The sequence below is a fragment of the Callorhinus ursinus genome, unplaced genomic scaffold (assembly GCF_003265705.2).
Source record: "Callorhinus ursinus isolate GAN/ISIS: 27379988/994484 unplaced genomic scaffold, GSC_fseal_2.0 scaffold12, whole genome shotgun sequence".
Lineage (NCBI taxonomy): Eukaryota > Metazoa > Chordata > Mammalia > Carnivora > Otariidae > Callorhinus > Callorhinus ursinus.
The window spans coordinates 59,024,416-59,051,514 of NW_027397074.1; the positions used below are offsets into that span (position 1 = coordinate 59,024,416).

General features: G+C 34.8%; 1 protein-coding gene across 1 annotated transcript in view; it reads right to left on the reverse strand.

The window, feature by feature from the left end:
- Positions 1–26,881, reverse strand: part of ASZ1 (ankyrin repeat, SAM and basic leucine zipper domain containing 1) — a 47,929-nt gene extending 21,048 nt beyond the window's left edge. The window contains exons 1-4 of the mRNA XM_025873236.2: positions 26,745–26,881; positions 26,263–26,362; positions 23,537–23,659; positions 21,133–21,244 (exon numbers count right to left, since the gene is read on the reverse strand). Of these exons, the coding sequence (XP_025729021.1) occupies positions 21,133–21,244; positions 23,537–23,659; positions 26,263–26,362; positions 26,745–26,849 (440 nt within the window). The 5' untranslated portion in view covers positions 26,850–26,881. The remainder of the gene's footprint in view (positions 1–21,132; positions 21,245–23,536; positions 23,660–26,262; positions 26,363–26,744) is intronic.
- Between the last annotated feature and the right edge of the window lie 218 nt (positions 26,882–27,099).

Consider the following 27,099-nt stretch of genomic DNA (forward strand, 5'->3'; position numbering starts at 1 on the left):
ATCTTGTCAATTTTTTTATTAATTTGTTTTTGGGGTGTTGAGTTATATAAGTTCTTTATATATTTTGGATACTAATCCTTTACAGGATGTGTCATTTGCACATATTTTATCCCATTCACTAAGTACCTTTTAGTTTTGTTATTTCCTTCACTGTGCAGAAACTTTATTTTGATGTAATCTCAATAGTTTATTTTTGCTTTTATTTCCCTTGCCTTAGGAGACGAATCTAGATAAATTTTGCTATAGCCAACGTCAGAGAAATTATTGCCTGGGCTCTCTTCTAGGATTTTTATGGTTTCAGGCCTCACATTTAGGTCTTTAATCCATTTTATTTTTGTGTATGGTGAAAGAAAGTGGTCCAGTTTCATTCTTTTGCATGTAGCTATCCAGTTTTCCCAACACCATCTGTTGAAGAGACTGTCCTTTTCCCCCTGGATATTCACTCCTCCTTTGTCAAAGTTTAATTGACCATATAATTGGGGGTTTATTTCTGAGTTTTGTATTCTATTCCATTGATCTTTGTGTCTATTTTTATGCCAGTTCCATGTTGTTTTAATTACTATTACTTTGTAATATAACTTGAAGTCTGGAATTGTGATACTTCCAGTTTTGTTTTTCTTAAGATTGGTTTGGCTATTCAGGGTCTTTTGTGGTTCCATACAAATTTTAGGATTGTCTGTTTTAGTTCTGTGAAAAATGCTGTTGGTATTTTGATAGGGATTGCATTAAATGTGTAGATTACTTTGGGTAGTATAGACATTTTAACAATATTTGATCCATGAGCATGGAATGTTTTTCCATACCTTTGCGTTGTCTTGAATTTTTTTCATCAGTGCTTTATACTTTTTAGAGTCACCTCTTTGGTTAAGTTTATTCCTAAATTTTTTATTGCTTTTGGTGCAGCTGCAAATGGGACTGTTATCTTAATTTCACTTTCAGCTGCTTATTAGCATATATAGGAATACAAAAGATTTCTGTATTGATTTTGTATCTTGTGACTTTATTGAATTCGTTCATCAGTTCTAATAGTTTTTTGGTAGAGTCTTTAGGGTTTTCTATATACAGTATCATATCAGATGCGAATAGTGAAAATTTTATTTCTTCCTTACCAATTGGGAGTATTTTTTTTTTTAAAGATTTCACTTATTTATTTGAGAGAGAGAATGAGAGAGAGAGAGAGAGAGCACATGGGGGGGAGAGTCAGAGGGAGAAGCAGGCTCCCCGCTGAGCATGGAGCCCAATGCGGGACCCGATCCCAGGACTCCAGGATCATGACCTGAGCCGAAGGCAGTCGCTCAACCAACTGAGCCACCCAGGCGCCCAACTGGGAATATTCTTAATAGCAGAAATCCTTACAGATTTTGAAAATCAAATAAATTTCTTGCGCGGTAGGTCCATAGTTTAAAAGCAGGCTATTCGCTCCCTCCAGAAGTACCTGGAGCATTCTCCCTGCTTTCTTATCTTCCCAAATTCTCCCAACCTCACCGACAGAGCCAATTCAGCTCACTTGTTTAGCTCCAAGTCTTTAGGAGTCTGGAAACCTAAGACATTCATGCAGGATCAGCTTCACCCCAGGTCCATATATCTTCTAATATCAAGCTTGTATGGAATTATAGCTGCTCTCCACCTAGACTTACCCCTGATGACTTCCCACCATTTTGCAGGGATAGGAACAAGAGCCTGAGACCTCATCAGTATCCAGCTGCCTTAAGGTCTTAGGAGTCTGAGGCTCAAAGAAAGGCAAGCAGCTTAGAGTTGAGAAACAAGAGGAAGAGAATGATGTCTTGGTAGCAATTTCCCAGATATCCTTGTGTCATGTATATAAGGGCCTTTGCCAATCCAACATATATTCATCCACATTTTCATCTAGTAATTTTTATTATTTGTGTGGCTCTACAGTTTTTAGTATTTAAATATCTTGAGGCATATGAAATAATTTTGGTGTGAGGTTTAAAACCAGCATTTTTTATTCCTTCAAACAGCTATGCAAATCCCCAGCACTAAAATGATCTATTTTCTTCCTCTAGTTTGAAATGCTGTATTAATCATATATAATAATTTCAGATGCTCTTGAATTCCCTTACATTTTCTTTTCTGTTTTACTTCTAGGGATCAGCAATAGACAGTTTTCCACTAATTCCACACTGCTTTAATTATTGTGATTTATTTTTAATATAAGGCTAAATCTATACCATTACTCTTTAACAAGATGTATTAACTTCTAACAATTACTTAATTCAGGGGTGCCTGGGTGGCTCAGTTGGTTAAGTGTCCAACTCTTGACTGGTTCAGCTCATGATTTCAGGGTCATGAGATGGAGCCCTATGTTGGGCTCCGTGCTAGGCATGGAGCCTGCTTAAGATTCTCTTTCCGTCACCTTCTGCCCCTCCCCACCGCACTAAGGTAAATCACTGATATGAGTTGGCTATCTTTCCAAAAATAAATAAATAAATTTTACATTGTATAAACGTATGTAGAAAAAAATGGCATTTTTTAACACAATATCATGCTGTTCATGCAATGCTTTGACTTGCCAATAAATGAATTTAAGACTCTTAAATTCCCTGTGAGGATTGCTTTGTCTCAATCACACAAGTTTTGATATCAAGGCTTCAATTGCTCAGGTCTAAGTTTTACCACTTCTCTTTTGGTTTCTTCTTTAATCTACAAATTATTACAATGTATAATTTTAAGTACCCAATTTTATGTACTGGAGAGGCTTCTGGTTGTAAAATTCTAAATTCATTACACTGTGGTTAGTGAAAGTGTTCTATAAGAGATCACTTCTGAAAAGGAATTTATTAAGGCTTCCTTTGTGGCCTAAAATATCACATTTTGAAAGCAATCCAAATGTATTTGAAAAGAATCCATATGTGTGAATTATGTTACAGTTAGAATTCTAGATAAATATCAATTAGATATATTTGTTAAGTGTTTATTTCCTATATCTTTACTTTTTTGCTTACATTATTTTTGTCTGACGTTTTTTTATTAAAATCTTCAAATATGATTACAGATTTTCTATCCTTTTAAAAAATTCTAGCAGTTTCATTTTATATATTTTAAAGCCATTATGTATTGAAACTATTTTGTTAAAGTTTTGCTTTTTATCCCAGAGGTCTTTTTTATCTTGGGATCTACCAGGTATAAATATTTGCTAAATGAAGGATATAGTTTTTGATCATTTTATTTTCAACCATTATATATTATTTTGTCATTCTCATTGGATTTTGGTTTCAGCCAATATGAGAGTTACTATATTTTGGTCACTGAGTTTTACCAATTATATTACTTTTCTGTTAATATGGTTAGACTTATTTCTGATATTATGCTTTTTATTTACCATGTTTCCATGGTAAATACATGCTTCCATGTCTCCTTTGCAGTCTTATTAAGACTGACCAAATTCTATTTATTCTTTTTAAAAAAAATTTATATATATATTTTTTTAATTTTATGTTATGTTAATCACCATACATTATACATCACTAGTTTTTGATGTGGTATTCCATGATTGTTTGCATATAACACCCAGTGCTCCATTCAGTGCGTGCCCTCTTTAATACCCATCACCAGGCTAACCCATCCCCCCACCCCACCTCACTCCCCTCCAGAACCCTCAGTTTGTGTCTCAGAGTCAGTCTCTCATGGTTTGTCTCCCCCTCCGATTCCCACCCCTTCATTTTTCCCTTCCTACTATCTTCTTCTTCTTCTTTTTTTTTTTTTTTAACATATAATGTATTATTTGTTTCAGAGGTACAGGTCTGTGATTCAACAGTCTTACAAAAATTCTATTTATTCTGTCTACCCCTTACTCCTACTCCTAACCCCTTGATCTGAAAGCTTATAATATCCTTATTTTAGTACCTACTTTTAATCCTTCTCACCTTCCCAACACTCTTAATCTTACCATTTAACAAAGACTAAAGTTAATAACTGTGGTCTCATCTGCAGAGAGAAGTTTACTTTTATTTTGCTTCATTCTCCCCTCAGCCACCCAAATTCCAAAACTGTTGGCGTGGAAATTTAGTGTAACTTGTCATTTTATTATAAATGCTCTTTTCTTTTAAAGAGCTAGTAGTTATTTAGATTTACCAATGTTTATTAATTTCTTTGTCCAACATTATTTCTTGCATCCCATTTCTTCTGGCTTTATTTTTCTTTTTGCAGCTAACTCTTTAGATGTTATTTTTAACAGTCAGAAGAACAGTGGTTCTTGGCCAGGAACACTTTTCTATGATATATGTGGAAGCATTTTAGCTTACTAAAATGACTGGAGGGAGCTACTGGCATTTAATGGGCGAGGGCCAAGGATGCTAAATATTCTGCAATACACAGTACAACCTTACTCAAAATGTCAACTGTGCCTGTAGTGAAATAACTAAGTTTTTATATTCATGAAAATGTCTATTTTGCTTTCACTCTTGAACGACAGGATAGCCAAATAAAGAATTAAGGTTCAAAGTTTATTCCTCAGATCATTTATCTTCTTCCATATACAGTTGTTAAGCTTAATATCAGATGGTCATTTCTTGATAGGAACTGTCATGATAAATTGCCTTTTCTACAGGTATCTTTTATGATTTTTGCCTTTATTCTTGATATTCTGAAGTTGTGATGTGTCCATATATTTTAATTTTTAATTAGAAATATGTTGTATATCTTTATCTATTTGTGTATGTGTATAAATCTTGTTTTCAAAGATCTTTCAATCCTAAGGCTTTGTGTTTTCAGTTTGAGAACATTCCATTCTGGCTACTATTACTTCAAATATAGTCTCTTTCATTTTCTCCTTCTGGAACTCTTATTAGATAGATGTTAGAACTTTGGTGAGGTTCTCTGTCTCATATCTTTTCCTTTGTAACCCTTTCCTTAGAACCCTAGTCGTATTCTAGGAGATTTCCTTACATTTATCTTCCAGTTCTAATCAGCAATTCAGCTGAATCCCATCTGCTGTTATTCACATATACTTAGTTTTAATATTCAACAAGTTTCTTTTTTTTTCCATAATTCACTGTATTTGTTTGATAATGTCTGTTTGTTATTTAGTGGAGGCAGTTTCTTCTTTTATTGTTCAGAAGAATAAAGTCCTTTTTAAATTTTTTTCCCACTTTCTCTAGGCTAAGTTATTCATTTGTTGTCCGTTTTATGATGCTTACATTCTCCAGATTTTGATGATTTGTGATTGTGCACCATCTTCTGGCCTGAAAAGGCTTCTCAAGCATGGAAGATTCAAGCCAGCAACCTTGGTCTAGCTGATCAGTACTGTAGTTCTTAGGGATTGCCAGAGAGGGTTCCCATCTGTTTCCTTCTTTAGGAAGTTACTTCTTTTCCATTCCAGAGATTATTCCCTTTCCTGTTTCAAAAAGAACTTTACTAAAACTTTATGGATATCCAAAATTTGTTGTGGAACGGGAAAGACTTTAGAATTTGTTCACTTTAACATCTTCAAGTCATAAACCTATTCTTCAGAAAATTCTTGGTCTTTTCTTTGGTCATGTTTTTCTCTCAGATTTTGTAAAATCATTTCATAAAGTTAAAACAATCCTGGGGCGCCTGGGTGGCTCAGTCATTAAGCATCTGCCTTTGGCTCAGGTCATGGTCTCAGGGTCCTGGGATCGAGTCCCACATCGGGCTCCCTGCTTGGCGGGAAGCCTGCTTCTCCCTCTCCCATTCCCCCTGCTTGTGTTCCCTCTCTTGCTGTATCTCTCTCTGCCAAATAAATAAATAAAATCTTAAAAAAAAAAGTTAAAACAATCCCCTTGGCACTCTGAATGAGATGTTTAATTTTACAGACTAATTTACATAAAAAAACAAAATGTCTTTTTTTAATGCTGAATCATCCCAGCCAAGAACATGACACATCTATTTAATTCAATCTCCTTTTGTTTCACTCAGTGTAGTTTTAAACTTTTCTTCATTTGGATCTTTCACATTTCTTGTACACGCACTTTTAGATATTTATGTTGTTTGCTCTTGACACTGGGATCTATTATCTTATTGTATTCCCAAGCTGGTTATTATTTATAATTTGGGAACCAACTTTATTTTGCCTATTAGTATTTAAAAAAAAAAAACCTACATTGGGGCGCCTGGGTGGCTCAGTCGTTAAGCGTCTACCTTCGGCTCAGGTCATGATCCCAGGGTTCCTGGGATCGAGCCCTGCATCGGGCTCCCTGCTCAGCGGAAGGCCTGCTTCTCCCTCTCCCACTCCCCCTGTCTGTGTTCCCTCTCTCACCATCTGTCAAAAAATAAATAAAATCTTAAAAAAAAAAAAAACTACATTTTATGATTACTACTTCTAATAGTTTCTGGGTTGATTATCTTGGGGTTTACCATGCATATAGTCATATAATCTAAAATATTAGAATTTTATCTCCTCTTTCCTAATAAAAAAGGCCTAATAGTTTGATCAAAGGTAACATAGGTTAGTGGTTTAAAACAGGATTTGGCAAAATTTTTCTGTAATGGGCAAGAGAGTAAATATTTTAGGTTTTTAGAGTATACAAGGCTGTGTCACAGCCACTCAAGTCCATGGCTGTAGCATGAATATAGCCACAGAAATACGTAAGTGAATGAGCATGGCCCTGCTCCAGTCAAACCTTAAAGGTTTGCGAACTCTTGGTTTAAAGTAGAAGTTGTATACTTGTAAGTATAGTCATTCTGCCTAAGTTCAAATCTAGTGTTCAGCATTTATTGTCTGCGTAACCTTAGGAAGTTTCTTACACTCTTACTGCCTCAGTTTCTACAACTTTATAGGGGCATTTGTGGCACCTATTTGTGGTATTATCATATCTGTGGTAATGACGTAATAATGTTCAATAACCAGAATAGTACTAAGCATGAAATAAATTATCTATCATCATTAGCTATTTTTATTATTTGTATCTCTTGTTTTCTTCTTCCGCATAATTGAATTACTCTACAATTCCTAAAACAACGTTAAGACAAAAAGAGAGCTTATGATAAGCATCCTTGTCATCTTCTTGGCACCAGTGCAAATGCCTCTCGTGTTTCTCTGTAAAGCATATGACTTGTTTTGGTTTCAGTTACATGTTTATGAAATTAAGGAAATATTCATCTAATCAAATTGTACTAAAGTTATGAAAATTGGAATGTGATTTGAACTTTTATAAAAACACCATTCTGGCCATCTATTATGATGGTAACCTCCTTTTAAAAAATCCCTTGACCTATTTATAAAATATATTTCCCTAATATTGAACCATTTTTTGTAGTTGACATGAATCCCATATGATCACTGCATGTTATTTATTTAATCTGCTGATAACATTTCTTTTCCTGATATTTCATTTAAGATCTGGGATTTTTCTATTTATATTTATAATAGATTGATTTATAAAGTTTGTTGGAGTAGATAATTTTTTTTAAAACTGGATTTCAGAAATCAGTTATGTTTACTTTATAAAAAAGAACTGAAAGGCTTCTCTCTTTTTTTTTATACCCTGGAACTATTTAAATTGTATTAGTGTAATCTATTCCTCAGAAATTTAAAAGTAGTAGCTTGTTTCAACTCTTTGAGCCTAGGACTTTTTTTTGGAAGTTAGCTTTCTGACAAATTTTCTCAAAAGACAGAAATCACAACATAAAATTTAAAACAAAAAACAGCACAAATGAAAACATTTGTTTTAAACACATATAACAATAAAAAGCTAAAAGATCCACTATACAAAAAGATCTTATAAATCAGTAAGAAACATGTGGACCACCAAATCGAAAAAACGGCAAAGGTCATAGGCAATTAGTAGACAAAGAAATATAAACAACTCACAAATATGTGGAAGACCAATCAATGAGGTATTACTGAAAAGCATGCAAACTAAAATGAAGTATCATTTTTACACATCAGATGGGACAATTAAGAACATCAAAAATATCCAGTGATATCATGGTGTAGGTCCTCTCAAATACTGTTGCAAGTAGTATAAAGTAACCAAATTTTTCAGACGACAATTTGGCACCACTTATCACAATTCTAAATATAAATATATCTTTGAGTCAGCAACTCTACTTTAGGAATATGTTCCATAGAAAACCTACCCATGTTTCCAAAGATGTTCACTGTAGCATTTTTTGTAATATTAAAAAAACTGAAAACAATCCAACTGTTTTTCAGTAAAATATTAGGTTAAGCAATGATAACACATCCATACAGTGGAGTATTATGCAGCCATTATGAAGAGAGAACTATAGTGATCATACTGGCAGTAGAGTGTCTGCGAAACACAGATCAGTTGGAAAAACAATTGCAATGCAGTATACAGCAAATAATCCCATTTAAAAAGAAAGGAAAACAAAAGAAAAATGCTAACACATGGAAGAAATTCTTTAAGAATATATAATAACCTATTACAGAGTAGGAAAAAAAGACTTTTCACTTTCTGAACTATTTTTTAAAAAAAATTTTAACAGGAACATTTTGTGATTAGAATTTTAAGTAAAAATACATTTTGATAACTATTAAGGTATAGTGGAACTAATGTTTTTCAAATTCAGGCAAAATTACTTGCTATTTTCAATTCTGAATATATAGTCCATGGCTCTGGCGAAAGCAACAGTCTTTTAACTGGACCTCTTGGCTCCAACTGATCCTCAACCTACTGTCAGAATAACCTTTATAAAATACTAATACATTCCTTTTTCTTAAAATTGTTCAATAGCTTTCAGGATGAAATTCTTATTTTCTAGCATGGATGACACAGATTATTATCTAGCCACTGCTAAATTCTGACTCATTTTCTACTCTTAATACCATATGATTTGGTTATATAACTTACAATTGCCTGAACAAAATGTGTCTCTCTTATCCTTCTCTGCCTGCAGAAGTACCTCCCTCTACACTGAATATTATTTTCTATCGTCTTCATTTGACTGCCTATTCATTCTTCAAGTCTCAATTCTAAAGATAAAACCATAGGAATCTTTCACTTGACATCTTCATCTCTGTTAAACTCTGTCCTAATTTCTATTCCTAGAGAAACCCTCTATTACCTGTAGTCTTACTATATTGTAAATGTCTGTAATCCTGTAATCTCTTCTACTATATTGTCAAATTCTTGAGGCAGGGAATGAATTTGTTACCTTGTATCTCCTAGTGCTTAGCATATATTGTTTAACTAAACCCAGTTGAATATACTAGTGATATTGTTTTTTCCTTCATCTACCAAAGTTCCTCAAAAATTGTTAACCATCAAGAGTTGATAAAAAAATTAAATGTACACATGTTATTATTACCATAATTAAATTTTTTCTTCTGGATGATACAGAGCCTTTTATTCATCTCTTTGTAATTATTTCAATAAAACTTCCACTAGAGGGCATACAAGGAAAAGTAGAAGCAAAACCCTTAATCTGACAGGGGAAAAAAATGTACCTTCATAATGATATATTTATTACTTCTCTGTACCAAGGGCAAAATGGTTGGTTCGTCTGCATGTCACATTTTTACCGTATAGTTCAGTACTATCTACTGTTTTTGCTCTGCTTTAAGCAATCAGCTTTTAGCTGGGGGCTTAATGAAATAACTATGAAAAAGGAGATGATGATAAAATGCTATGAATTGGACATCCATTTCCAGCTATCAAGAGTAGTTGTATTATATTAACCCTCCCACTAACAAAGGCTGTAAAAGCTGACAAAACACAAAATATGTTTGAAGGCCTGATAGAAAACCAAGGCAGCCAGAACATGAGAAGCCAGTATCTTGGGGAGAAAAGAGGCATCTGTTGAACTGAGTACTAAATCCCCTGTCACTTTCTCTCTTGAGACATTCACCATTCCTCGGTAGCATACTCAGGAAACAGTACCCCTAGGCCTTCTTATGGGGATAAAGACACAAAAATTGGGGTTCAAGGCTACCAACCAAGAACTTCAAGGATTAAGAGTCTGGAAAAAAGGGAACAGCAGAAAATAAAAGGGACCCTGCAGAGAAGTGATCTTCTGCTAGGCTTTTATCTTCAAGGCATATGCAGATTCCTAAGATACACAAAATATGTGTGGGGAGGAGAGAAGAAGACAATAAAACAGATGCTAAGAGGCTGAAAAGGTAAGAAGAGCTTTTAGCATTCCCATAAAACTGAGGAGACAAAATTTATCATTCATGACTGTTGGAGGGTGAGTGGCTCAGGTAAAATCCCAAGTTTGAATTGAGATCACTAAAGGGCTATAAGGGAAAGAGATTAATACTGAAACCCAACCTGAACCATCATAATCACTGATCAGACCAAGGTTCTAACTCCCAGTCAGAAGAAAATATTTTCTGGAAGCAAACAGATCTATACAAGTGTTTATACATTAATACCTAACATTCAATCAAAAATTACTAGGCATTCTAGGACACAAAACAAGTGACCAAAGAAAAGAGAAAGAGACAATTAAAAAAGACCTATAGAAACATACTTTAAAATAAGTGTGATTAATATGCTCCAGAAAACAGAAGACCAAGAAAAAATTTAATTAGAGACCTTTAATTTTAGGAGAAAAAAGAGGTAAGCAGAAATTCTAGAACTGAAAAAGAGGATTACTGAAATTAAGAAGTTAATAGATGAGTTTAATAGCAGGTTAACTGCAGCAGTTAACTGGATGGAGGTTAGGAGGCGGCCAGGAGAAAATACCCAGGGTGAAATATGGAGAGGAAAAAGGATGGAAAATAAAGAAAAGATTGTTAAGAGACATATGTGATATGAGTATAATGGTCTAAATCTCAGTTGGAGAGAGAGAGAGAATGAGGTAAAAGCAGTATTTGAAGACATATTGGCTGAAAAACTTTTGACTCACAATATATATCAAACAACAGATTTAAAAAGTTCTATAAACCCCAAGCTGAACAAATTCAAAGAAAGATATACCTAGGAATATTACAGCAAAGTTGCCCAAAACAGGAAACAAACAGAAAATCATAAAAACCACCAGAGGATAAAATAGAATACCTTCAACAATAAGACTAACAGCTAGCTTTTCAATAGAAACAAAGGAAGCCAGGAGACAGCAAAATGATAGCTTTAAAATACCAAATGGAAATAACATCTAACCTATAGTCTATGCTCAATTAAAATGACTTTCATAATTAAAGTTTTAATAAAAAGGTTTTCAAACAATAATAGACTTTGTCACCAGCAAATACACTAAAGAAAGGTTTTCAGAAGACGAATAATCCCTGATTGAAACATGAAAATATAGAATGGAATTAAGAATACCAGAGGGAATGAATATATGATTAAATCTAAATAAGAGTTCAAAATAACAACATAATTGATAACAATAATAAAATGACAATTATGTGCTGTGAGGTTTAAAATACACAGAGATTTAAAATATATGACACCACCACCACAAAGGAAGGAGTGGGATGAGCAAATGGAGTTAAAATGTTCTAAGATTCCTAACATTGTCCAGGAATTGGTAAAAGTATTAGTATATAATGGACTCTTATAAGTAAAAAGTACATGCTACAATCTCTAGAGTAGCCACTCAAAGAATAAGAGAAGAATGAATAGGTAGCAAGACAGGAAACTGAATAAGAAAAAGATTAATCCAAAAGTAATCTTGGGGAAAAAGAGCACTATGAAACAGATATATCAGCATGTACCCTAAACGCGAGTGAACTAAATATTCCAATTAAAAGAAAACTATTGTTAATCTGAATTTACAAAAGATCTGTTGCTTACTTTAAATAAAAGCACATAGAAAGGCTGAAAGCAAAAGGAGGGAAAAATATACTAAAAGAAAGCTGATACAGTCATACTAATATTAAACGAAGTATATTATAATAAAGAAGCATTATTAAACGTGTAGAGGAACATACTTCATAAAAGGTTAATGCATCAGGAATATGATGACCTTAAAAGTTTCAAAAGTTGATCAAAATAGAAATCACAGTAACTGATAGAACAAGCAAGCAAAAAAAATCAGTAGTCCTTGAGGTTTGAATAACAGAACAAATAAATGTGGTCTAATTAATATACATGGACTATGAAATCCAACTATTGCCAAATTATTAGTGGACGTGAACATGGAACATTTGCAAAAACTAACCACATTCTGGGCCATAAAGAAAATCTCAACAAACTGTAAAGATCTGAAATCATGTAGAGTGATGTTCTCTGACCACGGTGGAATTAAGACAGAAATCAAAAACAAAAAGAAAACAAGAGATTAAAAAAACTGTGATATATTCAAACACTGGACTATTTATCAGCAATAAAAAGAAATGAACTGATACATAAAACATGGATATATCTCAAAAATATTATGCTGAGTGAAGATTTCAGATACTAAGAGTATATAATGTATGATGCACTAAACAAAACACTAATCAGGGTAGAAAAAAATAATAGTGGTTGCCTCTAGGGTTCAGAGGATTGTCTTGGAAGGGACCTACTAGAACTTCCTAGGGTAATGGAAAAATGTTCTGTATTTTGAAAGGGATGTGAACTACATGGGTGTATTTATTTTTCATTCTCCAAACTGTACACTTAAGATCTGTAAATTTCACATTGTAAATCAGATCTCAATGAAAAAATGGAATAAAAATGTACCAAATGATGTAATTTTTAAAGATATATGGATGGATTACTATATGTAAGTACATGTGGATGATAATCAATCCAACTTGGGCAGGAAAAATACATACAAATTACAAGATTTCTTACCTCTGGGGAAGAAAGAAATGAAATGATTATGACTGGGGAGGATGCACAGGGGCGTTTAATCATAGCGTATTATTTTAAACATATTTAAAGCAAAATTAGAATCAATTTTCAAAGACTATATGAGTTACAGCTTTGATATGCAAAGTTTTATGTTTTTCTTGATGTTTTAATAAGTCTAAATTGGCTTTAGTAAGGGCCAATGGATATTAAAAATTAGTATCTTGACAAGATGCAATAAATTCTTGACTCGGTAAAGGTCCTAATTAGTGCACAGTTCTACAAAGACATATTAACAGGAGATATTAAACTTTTCCAACAAAAATGGATTCACTTCTGTGTATAGGTATTCATGAAGTTGTTGCCATAAAGCATTATGTAGGAAATGTCGGAAATATTTTCAGAAGGAAATATAACTGTAGCAGTATGCTTCTTATTGACTAAAATACCATCTATACGTATACAAGATAAGCATAATGGAGAAATAAATCAATTCTTTTAATCTTATGCTTCATTACATCAGAAATCCATCCTTCTTTAGCACAGACCATTAATATGTAGAAAGCAACCTATTTTGGTGGGAACCACTGAAACAGAGTATATTTCTTTTTTTTTTTTAAAGATTTTATTTATTTGTTAGAGAGCAAGAGAGCGTGAGCATAAGCAGGGGGAGTGGCAGGCAGAGGAAAAAGCAGGCTCCCTACTGAGCAAGGAGCCCGATATGGGGCTCAATCCCAGGACCCTGAGATCATGACCCTAACTGAAAGCAGACGCTTAACTGACTTAGCCACCCAGAAGCCCCACAGAGTATATTTAAGAAAAAGAAAAAAAAACTTTCATTTTTGAAAGCTATGAAATCATGAGAGAAAGCTTAAAATGTTATTTTTACACTGTTCACTTCTTCCAGGACTTCTAGTACCATTGGACAACCCTGAATACAAAAAATATAAGCCAAGACAAAACAATTAAAATAGGTAACAAATCTATATTTCATTTGATCTATGACACCATCAGTTTTTGGAGGCACACCAATTTCAGAGATGCAAATATGTTAAAAAGATGTGTCAGAATACATGAAATATGGTTGGTTTTTATTTCAAATTAATTTTAATCTTTTTCAGGAGTGTTAGACAAACTACAGCTTCACTTAAAAAAAAATATTCTTTCAGCAGTCAGAACAGAGCTTAAAGACTAACTGCTGAAATCACAGTGTATCTAACTTTCCGAAACATTTAGCTAATATCCTCTATCTTTTCTTCCTTGTTAAGCTACTGGAAAGGGTAGTTCATATCCATTCTTTTCACATCCCCAACTCTCATTTACTCCTGATCTACCACAATAATAATCCAGGTATATGTCATATTGAAATATTTAACCATTTTTTAAGTTCAAAAGAATAGACTTACACACTTATGTACATTTTATTAACATGATAAAAATGTTTAAAGAAAAATAGTATTCTTATCAGTTTAATTTTATAAATGAGTAAGAAATATGCATTTCAGAAATTGTGCTCTTAAAATACAGCACAGGAAATATCATCAATTTAAGTAATGTGACATTTAGTAAGCATGTATTATGAAATGGCAGCATGTTAAGTACTTTCATATTCATTATCTTCTTTTAATTCTCACAGCTACCCTGCTAGCTAGTTAGGTATCACATCTTTCAATCACTGAAGAAACTGAGCCTTAAATATTTCAAAAAGACTTAATGGCTACATTAGCTTGGGCAAGTAGGTGAGATAGTATTTGGACCCAGATCTTTAGCTTCTAAGTCATGTTTCACGTTTTCTCTGGTATTAATTACTTCATAAATAATATGTTTCAGTTAAGTTTTGCAAATAAAATAGATAAATGATCATTCTATGTCAAATCTATTAAAGTCAACAAAAACTTGATAAATATCAAATCAAAGAACTGTGAAGGAATCGAAAAATATGTAGTGCCAGGATAGTCAAGTGGCTTACAGGGAAATCAAGACTTTCATACAAGAAAACAATGAAAGGACAACACGGGAACTGAACAAGATAATCACCCATCCAAAATCATAGCTTCTGAACCAAAGTGCTCTTGTGGCCTTAATAACAAAGGAAAGCATCACAGACTATTAACCTGGCACTTGAAGACACAATTTCAATGCACAGTGAGGGAAGAAGATATTCCAAACTGAAGAACAACAAAAGCAAAAACACAGAGGCAGGAATGACCATGTTATCTAAGGAACAATGCTGAAATAAAATGAAGTCAGACTTTAGGAAGTAGCGAGAAGTCATTAAGGTGGGATCAAATTACAGAGAGGTTTGGCTTTCACCTAAAAGACAAAAGGAAGTGTGTTCTACAGGCAACAGCACACAAGACTGACTAAATTACATACATAGTGCAGTCAAAACTATCAATTAGGAGGCTATTAAAGTAGCCCTTAAGGTAGGATTATAGGGCGCCTGGGTGGCTCAGTTGGTTAAGCAACTGCCTTCGGCTCAGGTCATGATCCAGGAGTCCCGGGATCGAGTCCCACATCGGGCTCCCTGCTCAGCGGGGAGTCTGCTTCTCCCTCTGACCCTCCCCCCCTCGTGCTCTCTCTCTCTCTCATTCTCTCTCTCAAATAAATAAATAAAATCTTAAAAAAAAAAAAGAAAAAGAAAAAAAAGGTAGGATCATAAATATCAAAACTGCAATGAATTTAAGAGATAATATAAAGAGCAAATTAGGGACAAAATTTTTTTTTTAAAGATTTTTGAGAGAGAGCGAGAGCGAGAGACAGCAAGCAGAGAGGGAGAAGCAGAGATACAGAAAGAGAGTGCAAACACAGAGGGAGAGGGAAAAGCAGACTCCCTGCTGAGCAGAGAGCCTGACATGGGGCTCCATTCTGATTCCAGGACCCTGAGATCATGACCTGAGCTGAAGGCAGACGCTTAACCAACTGAGCCACCCAGGCGCCCCGGGACAAAATATATATAAAAGTAAATGAAAAGTCTGAGATAAATACCAATTTTTCTTGCTACAAATTTATGTTCAAAATTCAAAATTAATTACTGCGTTAGGCATACAGTTAAGAGAAAATTATTGTGGCCCTGAAGAAAAGGTATTTAAGGTGACATGGTAAATCATCAGGGCTGTCCACCCAATATTGCTGATTCTCCTGTGACATAGTAAGATTATACTTCCTCACTCCTTTGAAGCTAGATATGACCACAATTAACTAGAAGAAATGGTATGGGTCTCTTCCAAGTGAAAGCTTTAATAGCCAACACACAACTTACCACTGGTGCTAGACACCAATAAAACAAAGTCAAGTCAGAATTTGGAAGTTATTTTTTTATTTGTTTTCAAGCCTTGGTTTCTGTGCATGTGTTTTCAGAGATTAGTGTCAAGGGCTTTCATAACTAGCTTTTCTCACCTCTAGTCTCTCCATTCCGTGTTTTCACCCAAAAGGACCAAGTAGATTTCCAGGTTTATGAACAGCAATATTAATGCCATGCCCTAAGTATGCAAGGTAACACTAAGGTATTTGTCACTGTTTGCATACATGTAAAACTGCTAACAAAGATAAAATCAGCTCCTATATGCCGATAAAGAAAACACAGGTAAATAAAAAGATGAGCAAAGGGTCTGGATAGGCAATTTATAAAGATATATAGGAAGAAAAAAACCCACAAAGTAACAGTTTCTAGTACTGTTTTCTAAGTAAGCTATTTTTAAATTCTTTCTGAAAATATTATTGTGACTTCAGCCTATGTTTTCAGAGCAAAGATATGCCACATATTTACTTATGACTAGAAAACAAGTTAATCTTGTAATCCAAAATTACACCTCAATCTACCAAATGCTCCAGTGACATTTACAAGTAAATTTATATTCTGAGAAAGAAAGTAACATTTTTCCCAGAGTATTTTCCATCTATTAGAACAGGCAGTAACATTCAACAAGTTAACAATCACACAATGATTACGTCAAAACCTTGGATATCAGTTAATGTGTGCTGTCTTATCAATGGTAATAAAAACATCTATTGAAATTAAAATGCCACATCATTTTACAAAACCTTTATCTCATGTCTGAGCAATCTGAATATAATAAACTTCTCTGCCAGGAAAATTGCCTTCTAAATGTAAAAATATATGTATCTTTTTTTGATATAAGAAAGTGTTTCAAAAAAAAGAAAAAATGTTTCAGAAAACCTGGAGAAAAGAACCCACACAATTCCTAAAACCAGAAATTATAGGGGTGCCTGGGTAGCTCAGTCAGTTAAGCGTCTGCCTTCGGCTCAGGTCATGATCCCAGAGCCCTGGGATCAAGCCTGCATTGGGCTCTCTGCTTAGCAGGGGAGTCTGTTTCTCCCTCTCCCTTTGCCCCTCCCCCTCTGCTCATGCTCTGTCTTTGGCTTTCTCTCTCCAACAAATAAATAAAATCTTAAAAAAAACACAGAAATTATAATTATATATACTTTCTGAAAGCTTATTACTTTAACAATAAAAATTTCAACTCCAAATTTAAGACTAGATTGAAGAAGTTTTCAAATTTTATCATATATCCAATCACCTAATACAGAACTTTTAAACTTTAATAATTTATAATGTCATTGGTTACTATGTTATCAATATGAAAAGAAAAATAATGGTTGGTTAAGTCCATACTATGGCACAACTGCCAAGTTACAAGTAATCTGGTTACAGGCCACCTTGTTTTCAGGGCTAAATATGACTAAGCTACATTAAAGTGATAATATTTTTGTGTTCACATACTTTCCTTTGACATCTGTAGACTTTTAAAATCAAAACATTAAACTATCTACAATAATTTAGGAAAAAGAGAAAAAAAAAATCCCAAGATATAAGGCAGGTTAACACAAACATGTGTTTTGCAACAATTAGGAAAGACCATGTTGTTTAAACTGGTTGTGTTGAAAAATCCTAAATATGGACAAGAAGGGAAACATAAATACATTCCGATGGTGGATCCTGTTTGGATTAAACTGTTGTAAATTCCTTTATCAAACCTGTGCTACATTCAAAGTTTTAAATACTTGACAGCCACTTTTCCGTTCTGTAAAAAACACTACCACGGGGGTCTAAGGATTATATTAGAGAATTTATTTAAGAGCAATCAACACACTGCCTGGTATACAGTTTCATTTAAAAACAAGCTAAAGAACTAACCCCAGAAACAAACCGAAACCAGTACTAAATTTGCTAGACACAGTATACTGTGCTAAGAATTGTCAATAGCAAAGTCCAAGAGAAACATAAGATGTGATTTGTGTCAACTTAAAAATGGCTTTCAAGTTGTCAGTTTTTTTTTACCATTTGTCCCACAGGAGGAAAAATTAAAATAATTTTAAAAATTAAGAAAAAATAATAAAAAAAACCCAAGGTAGGTCTGTAGGTAGTAATACAGAAAGTTCATCATTAAATATTAAATTAGGGCTATTTTCAATAAGATAGAAGTCTGTATGGAAAACAAGGAATTAAAGAATTAACAGAAGATCTGTAAGTAAAAAACATTTAGAAGATGCAGGTTTCTACTTCCATTAATGCCAAGCTAATTTGTATCAAAATTGTGAAGGTATCTAAAACAGCTAAATGAAATTTTGTTCTAATTTCTTAAAAACTGAAGGACTAATAAAATATTGAAGAACCACTAAAACAAAATCTAGATGGCAAAACCCCAAAGAGGTAAATAAACATAGCATTTGTGGTTGCTTTTGCCTTCAGGGCATTTGCCAGTCCAGAAGAACCCAATGGGAAAATAAGCTGTGGTTTTGGAGGCAGTGAACACAAAGAGGAACAAAATTCAAAGTTCTGGGCCTATATAAAGTATAAAGTTTACTAAACCACACTCAACATACATTAAGCTAGGACTCTAAGGACTACACCTTCAGGGTAAGGATGAACCAGAAACAAACTAGCTTTCTTGGTATACATCACCAAATGATCCAGGGGAACTTCAACCCCTGTACTTAGTTAGGTTACATTAAGTCCTGGAGTGATGGTACCCAAGGCACATTTTAGAAACATAAATTCCTACTTGATGGCCTCATATTATTCCGACAAGTAAGTTTTTTTAAAATCTAATGACTAGTACCTAGTCATGAGTCAGAAGCATGAGAGGCTACTGCTAACAGAAACAAACCCACCAAGATTTCAAATATTGTAACTGTTACTTCTAGACTACAGTTGACCCTTGAACAACATGGGTTTGAACTGTATAGGTAGACTTATACAGATTTTTTTCAATAAATACAGTACAGTACTGGGGCACCTGGGTGGCTCAGTCGGTTAAGCATCCAACTCTTGATTTCAGCTTAGGTTATGATCTCAGGGTTGTGGGACTGAACCCCACATCAGGCTACATGTTCAGAGTGGAGTCTGCTGGAGATTCTTTCCCTCCCTCTCTGTGCCCCTCCCCCATACATATTCTCTTTCTCTCAATAAAGTCTTTAAAAAAATACAGTACAGTACTGTATCTTCTCTTATGATTTTCTTAACATTTTCTTTTTTCTAGCTTACTTCATTGTAAGAACACAGTATATAATACATATACAAAATATATGTTAACTGTTTATATTATTGGTAAGGTTTCTGCTCAACAGAGGGCTATTAGTAGTTAAGTTTTGGGGAAATCAAAAGTTATATGCAGATTTTCACCTTACAGGGATTCACCGTACACCCCTGCATTGTTCAAGGGTCAACTGCATATGTTTGCCATATTAAAGAAGTTCTAATTTAGAGCTTGAAAATGTTTTCAGGGAACAAAGAGCTATAAAAAGTGACACTGCTAGGGGCACCCGGGTGGCATAGTTGGTTGAGTGTCTTACTCTTGGTTTTGGCTCAGGTCGAGATCTCAAGAATCCTGGGATCAAGCTCTGTGACCAGCGCCATAGCCAGCTTGGAGTCTGCTTGGGATTCTCTCCCCCTTCTCCCTCTGCCCCTCCCTGTCCACACATGCACGCCCTTGCTCTCTCAAATAAATCTTAAAAAAAAAAAAAAAAGTGACACTGCTGGTTTTAAAAAGAATCAAACAGAATTTTCAGAAAAAAAGTAACTGAAATTATGAACTCAACTGATGAGTTTTAACAATAAATCAGAAGCAATAAATTAGAAGTGTGTTTACAAGATAATAAGTAATTGGAAGGGTAAAGGTTTTGCTTTCTGTAATACAGTGCAAAAGCAATTAAAAAAAAAAAAAGAGCATCAGCAAAAAACAATTTCCCACTGAACCCAGAATGGCAAATCTTATCATAAGCCACTTCTCAAGGTAAAAATTACAATTATAGCACCCATCGAGGCTTACTTCAGCTAGATGTTTTGGAGTCCCCAATTCCAAAGTACAGCCAAATCCAAAAGTTATACCTAACTAGGGATTATACCATATATGACAGAATAAACGTTCCTGTGAATTGATTTGCTAAAAATTTGCAGATAGTCTTTCCAGATCTTTAAAAAAGCTGTTTGTTAAATACTGATTATCCATTCTGTAAGTCCTGACTTTTCTCACACTAGTTTCTCAACCTGGGCACTATGATATTTTGGGATGGATACTTGTTTTGAGAGGCTGTCCTATGTACTGTGGATGTTTAGCAATATCCCTGGCCTCCACCCACTATGCCAGTAGCATACTCTAAGCCAGAAGAATCTCCCAGGTGTGACAATCAAAAATGTTTCCAGACATTACCAAGTGTCCACTGGGAAACAAAATAGACACCTGTTGTCTAGCTGTCAGAGAAATTAAACTAAATTAGGGAAAAAAAACCTTCTAAAGTCAAGTATAGTTATTTCTATATATCAGGCATTAGATCATTATTATTTGAATGAAATATGAATAATCTATTCATGCTAGACATATTTCAGTTGGATAGCCTATTTCCTACTCTATTCATTTTGAAGATTAAATAAAAGACAGAGCCAGATTAAGGGAGGTCAGTAACAGAAATTTTAAGCTGATTCATTTTTTAAATTACTGACATTTCAACAGATCCAACAGTTACTGCTTGTTTTCTATGCATCTAGACACTATTACCTATATGATATAACATAACTGGAAAAGTCTTAGGAAAAGTAAAACATTTCAATATATTATTTTGGAATTCTTAATATTTGTGCAGAACTGTTTAGCTGGTAAATGTTATACAGAGAGCACAAAGAGGTTTTACTATTATAGCTTAATCATCTTTGAGTATATGATTCATAAGAAATGATATAGTTTATTGTCTTCCTTTCCCTCTCATTTCAAATTATTAGAACATTCCTCTAAAAATTGAAAGTTGAAGGACTACTTTTGTGATATGCCCTTCCTCTGATAATCTTATAAAATTGGAACCATGACCTTATGACCTATTTTCATTCCTCAACTATATGGTCAAGTAAACACACTGTTTATGATTTTTAAAAAATCATGCTATCAAATGTTTAACAGGCTAATAAAGAAAAATATCCATAGTTTTTAATAGATAATAAGGCTCTTACCTACAAGCAACATTTGGATCAGCATTTCTTGAAAGCAGTAGCTCTATACACTTTAAAATCTGTTCCTCTGAGCCACGTGCAGAACATGCAGTTATCAAAATAGTCTGCTTATCTGTAGTGAAAAGAAAAGTGAGGAAACGCCTCCACACACATCAAGAAGGTATCTTTTTTTTACCATTCAAAAGATTCTAAATTTTTCCTGTACTCTTAAAATTTTATAACCTATTCTCAAATCTCTTACTCTTAGTAGATACCTTTGTCTACCTGTCTACCTTCATCAAAAAATGAGATTAGGAATGAACTGCCTTAATCTCCAAAATATATCTAGGGGCACCTGGGTGGCTCAGTTGTTAGGCATCTGCCTTCGGCTCAGGTCATGGTCCCAGGGTCCTGGGATCAAGCCCCACATGAGGTCCCTGCTCAGCGGGGAGCCTGCTTCTCCCTCTCCCACTCCCCCTGCTTGTGTTCCCTCTCTTGCTGTGTCTCTGTCAAATAAATAAATAAAATCTTTAAAAATATATATATGTATCTATAATTCATTTCTTAATTTCCCTTTTTTATTCCCTTTCCTTTAAGAAAATAGGAAAGTGATAAGAACATGAAGGCTGTGTAGAGATACTGCCTGGAGTTGAACAGTTTTTGGTTGAAAAAAATTTGCTTTGCTGAACTTGTAGGTGAAAAACAATAATTGATATTCTCTGATTTCACTTCTTTATTTCTCATTCATTTGACATCTCAGTGAAATTTTGGTTTTTATCCAAATCATCCTATTGAAAATGACCTGCCATATCCATTGGTTTCTTTTTGGTCCTTTTCTACTGGATCTCACTGAGCTCACCCTGTTTCCTAAAAACTTCTCCCCTTGGCCACTATGGCACCAAAAGGAATCACAGATTAAAAAAATAAAAACACCTTTCAGGTTAAGAATTGGGGAATTCAAAATAGGTCATGGCAGCTATGGTTTACATCAGTGGTTTAATACTGATCAAGTATAAAGATTCTAGTCCCAGTTCTGCTACTGATAAACTGAGTCCAGTGATACTTTAATATCTCAGTAGACCTAGCTTATAGATAGGAAGCTGCCCTCTTTACCTGACGGGGCTATTGCTGAATACATAAAGAATTTATATGAACATGCTGAGAAAAATATAAACTGTTTTATAACTAAGTATTCCTCTGATTACAAAAAGCAGAGAAAGAAAACTATTAATTTTTTTAATTTTTTAAGTTTTTACTTAAATTCCAGTTGGTTAACACATAGTGCTATATTAGTTTCAGGTGAAACTAATCATCACAAGTGCAGTGATGCTGCCTTCCAAAGTTGAAACAGGTGCTCATCACAAGTGCACTCCTTAATCCCCATCCCCACACCCATCTCTCCTCTGGTAACCATCAGTTTTTTCTCCATAGTTAAGAAAACTATTATTATTTTTGAGAATATTTTATATACTTTCAGAAATCTCATTCCTAAGTCCAGCTTTCATTGGGTGATATTTTAAAATGACATAATAAAAGAAAAATGTATTATAGAAACAGATTAAACATTAAACTACTGAAAAGATGGGAAGTTATATAAAATACATAGATGACAAAACAGAATAGAAATGGTTTTACAAACACCTAATGTAGGTACAAAGTAAATGTGAAAATTAATTCTAAAGTGAAATTAATATCTGAATTATGAAATGAATTTAACTGCCTATTGGAAACATGTTAAAAGTAAGTAAGCAATAATTCAATATAATAATTAAATTGGATTTGCACATATACTCTTATTTTTCAAAAGCATCCAAAGCAGTACAGAGTAGGAATTATCTAATAACAAAGAAACATATGGATTTAATAAGCTATCTTTGAAACAACCTTAGATGATATAATTCAGAGTTGAGTTTTAAATTCTAAAGACTGGTTTTCAAGTAATTTTTGACAAAATTATCAGCCTTTTGTTTTCTTTCAATGCATTTTTCCTTTAAAAAATAACCAAACCCTCTAGCATAGAAATTAAAGGTATATAATAACATAAGCAGTTATTAAGATAATATAAATGCAATCTATCTTCTTGGAGAGAGAGTTCCCCCCCCAAAAAAATCTATGGTTTTTAATTTGATTTTGTATCTTAATTACATAATATAACTAATAGGAAGGCTTGTTTTTTAAACTGCTTTAACTTTTTTCACTTTGCGTAATAGTTGCTTGGGAATCAAGAAAATCACAGTAAACAAAATCAGTTGGGTTACCTCAACATCTTACCTTATCTTTTTTCAAGGACAAAGGCTTATTTTAATGTATAAAAACAGAACATGGAAAGTGTACATCACCACCCTTAAACATTATAATTAGGCTTCTAAACAGAGATACATACAAAGTAAATACTCACATATTTTAAATGTTTAAAACACCTTACCCTTATCAAAGCTTGCATTAGCACCTCTGTCCAGAAGGGCCCGAACCAGCTCTACATTGGAAACACTAGCAGCATACATAAGAGGAGTCCATCCATACCGAAAGCTGGAATCTACACTAATGCCTGTCAGTATAAAAAGCAAGTTTTAACAGCCTCCTCCACCGAAAGAAAAATCATTGCCACCTTCATATGCTTAAAGTACTGTGCATAATAACATATACCACGTAATTTATAACAAAAGGGAATTTCTTGGTAATAATGGCCTAAGTTTAAAAGGGTCCACACAGTAAATGATTGTAGCTCAAAAATATTCAAAGTAACACTATATGGTTTGGGGATAATATATACCTAATAAAAATATAAGGACACACATAGGAATGATAAGTATCAACTACAGCAGAATGGTTATCTCCAGGGGTAAGGAGAGAAACTGCTATACCTTTTGGAATATATGAAATATTTAGTAATTTAAAGAGAACTGAACAGGTGCGCCTGGGTGGCTCAGTTGGTTAAGCGACTGCCTTTGGCTCAGGTCATGATCCTGGAGTTCCAGGATCGAATCCCACATCGGGCTCCCTGCTCAGCGGGGAGTCTGCTTCTGCCTCTGACCCTCTCTCCTCTTGTGTTCTCTCTCTCATTCTCTCTCTCTCAGATAAGTAAATAAAATCTTAAAAAAAATAAAGAGAACTGGGCGCCTGGGTGGCTCAGTCGTTAAGCGTCTGCCTTCGGCTCAGGTCATGATCCCAGGGTCCTGGGATCGAGTCCCACATCGGGCTCCCTGCTCGGCGGGAAGCCTGCTTCTCCCTCTCCCACTCTCCCTGCTTGTGTTCCCTCTCTCTGTTAAAAAATAAATAAATAAAATCTTAAAAAAAATAAAATAAAATAAAGAGAACTGAACATATTAACAGATTAACAAAAACTGGAGATATCTTTCAACTGTTAGAAGTGGCTGACTCAAAGGGAACTTTCGTTTTTTTTAAAAAGATTTTATTTATTTATTTAATTGACAGAGAGAGAGACAGTGAGAAGAGGAACACATGCAGGGGGAGTGGGAGAGGGAGAAGCTGGTTTCCCGCTGAGCAGGGAGCCCAATGCGGGGCTTGATTCCAGGACCCTGGGATCATGACCTGAGCCAGAGGCAGTCGTTAACCAACTGAGCCACCAGGCGCCCTGGGAACTTTCATTTTTTATCAAACTTCTCAACTGGTGCAGAAATTGCAGAAATATGTATCAAAACCAAGCATAACTTTGGAAGGCAAAAAACTAAACATATTTTTTAAAGTGTGAAATAATGACATCTGGAAGGAAACTAGGAAACGCTAAATTAAGAGTTACCTGTGGAAATAAGACTTCAGGGGTACTGGGGGAGAAAATGGGTACAAAGGTTATCTTTCTACTTATACCTATATATTTATTATTGGCTTCTGAAAATTAATTTTTAAAATGTTTGTAATTAAAAACAAATTCTAAAAGGTTGACTAAATATCTACTTCACCAGAAGGTCTTTTTAAGTCCTAATCTTTCAGGAGCCTCCATCATTTCACTGCACCTAGTCCTACTACAAACTCAAGCCCCAAGGCAAATTCTCTTTTCTAAAACAAATTTCTAACTATTCCATCCCATCCAGCACTATGCACACTCCTGCATGTGTTCATATTAGGTATTAAGCCTGTTTCAATTATTCAAATTTTATTTAGTTTCATTCTTCAATTTACAAACTCAAGTTCCACTGTCCACAAAGTCACACAGATCCTTCTTTTTTGTTACAACAGCTAATATTTATATAATGTCTGTATGTTTTAGATGTTTATGTATTCTTTCACTTTAATACACCCCCAAACCCTCTGATATTATGCATTCCCATTTTTAAAAGGGGGAAATTGAAGCTTAGGAAGGTTAAGTAACTTGGTCGGATTACAAAGCCATCAGGTGGCAGGGTTAGTAATCAAACCCAGAACTGTACTGTTTCCAAAATGATTCCTTTTCCACTAAATCATGCAGTGTCTCTAGCATAAAAGAAAAACATTTTGCTATATACAATCTCATTTATCTACTCTGTGTGAATGTTTTGGATTTACAAATAAATAGTAAATGCCTATTACTCCTTTGGATAATTTCAATCATTATTATCAACAACTCACATTCCCACATCAGGTAATTAAAAAAATTAGTATTTACTTTGATCACAGAAAAATGTTACAGGACCCTGGACAGAATTATGACGTTTTACACAAAGAAACTGATGCATTGGAAGTTTAAATGATTTTCCTAAGGAACCACAACTAGCAGGCAATAAAGCTGGAACAGATACCCACATATTGTGATTCCTACCTCAGGCCCCATTACACAGACACCTAGCACAACAAAAGAACATAACTAAAATATACATAACTAGAAACAATTCTGGAGAAACATGTAATAATACTATAGACAGTAAATGCTGAGAAAAATGTGTAAGAATTACTCGAGTGGGGTAGGATTAATCAGAACAGGCTTCTTGAAGGAGGTCCAAGAACTGATGGAAGAAACAGGGTGGCATTCCAAATTTGAGCGTAGAAGAAGAAAATAAGGCAAAGAAAACTCAGAATCAAGTAAGATATATAGAACACTTGCTACATTAACATTCATTGTGCTTCCACTAGAAAAGCAACTCAAATCTTTTAAAATAAGGAACCCTTGTAAATGTAGACAATCGTGTTAGGTTGAAACTATCCCTTATCTCTCACCAGAATCTAGGAGCTCCTCGACCAATGAAATATCTCCTGTGGTCAATGCTTTTTTAAATGTTTCATTCTTTTCTTCAGGGAGTAATGGCCCTTTTAATTTCTAAAAAGGAGAAAGTTAAAAAAAATTGTTATATTTTCATTTCCACTACATCAGAAAACAATGACTGGTTTCAGGTACATCTTCTTTAGGGGGCGGAGGGAGTGCAACATACAAAGTTCGTAAGGAATTCATGTCTAAAATTATCTTTAAAGGAAATGGTAATACTATGGGTCCAAACCCAAGTGAAGAGCTACATCGACGACCTAAAGAAGCAATTGATGGAAAGCACAAAAGGGAACAGGAAAACTCCGGGTTTGTTGGGAGTCTAGAAGCCTGTATTTCCACTACGGAAACAGGCAAGCAAAAGGTTTCACGAGATTGGGCCTTCAAGGGCCAAGGGGTGCTGATCCAGGTGCGGTCAAAAAAAGGCCTCCTGGGCTACCTGAACCGTCCGATCGAGATAACCAATCTCCCAGCCGTCATCCTCGCTCTCGCTACTCTCGCCTCCACCGGCCACTGCCAGCCCACGTAGTGCACCAGCCGCCATGCCCGCCGACCTCTCCTAAGCACACGGCACCGCCCACCCGCTCCCCCGGCGCCTGCGCACTGGGGGAGCACGCAGGGTTGCGCGGGAAAGCGCGCGTGCGAGCAAGAGGCCTTGCGCCCTTAGGCGCAGGCGCGTGGGCATGCGTAGTGGCCCTCACCTTCCCTCTATCCAGCGACCCGCCCTGTGGTCTAGGGAGGTGGAACCCTGCCTAACGTGATAGGGTCGGTGGTCTTGAAGCTCCGGATGAGGT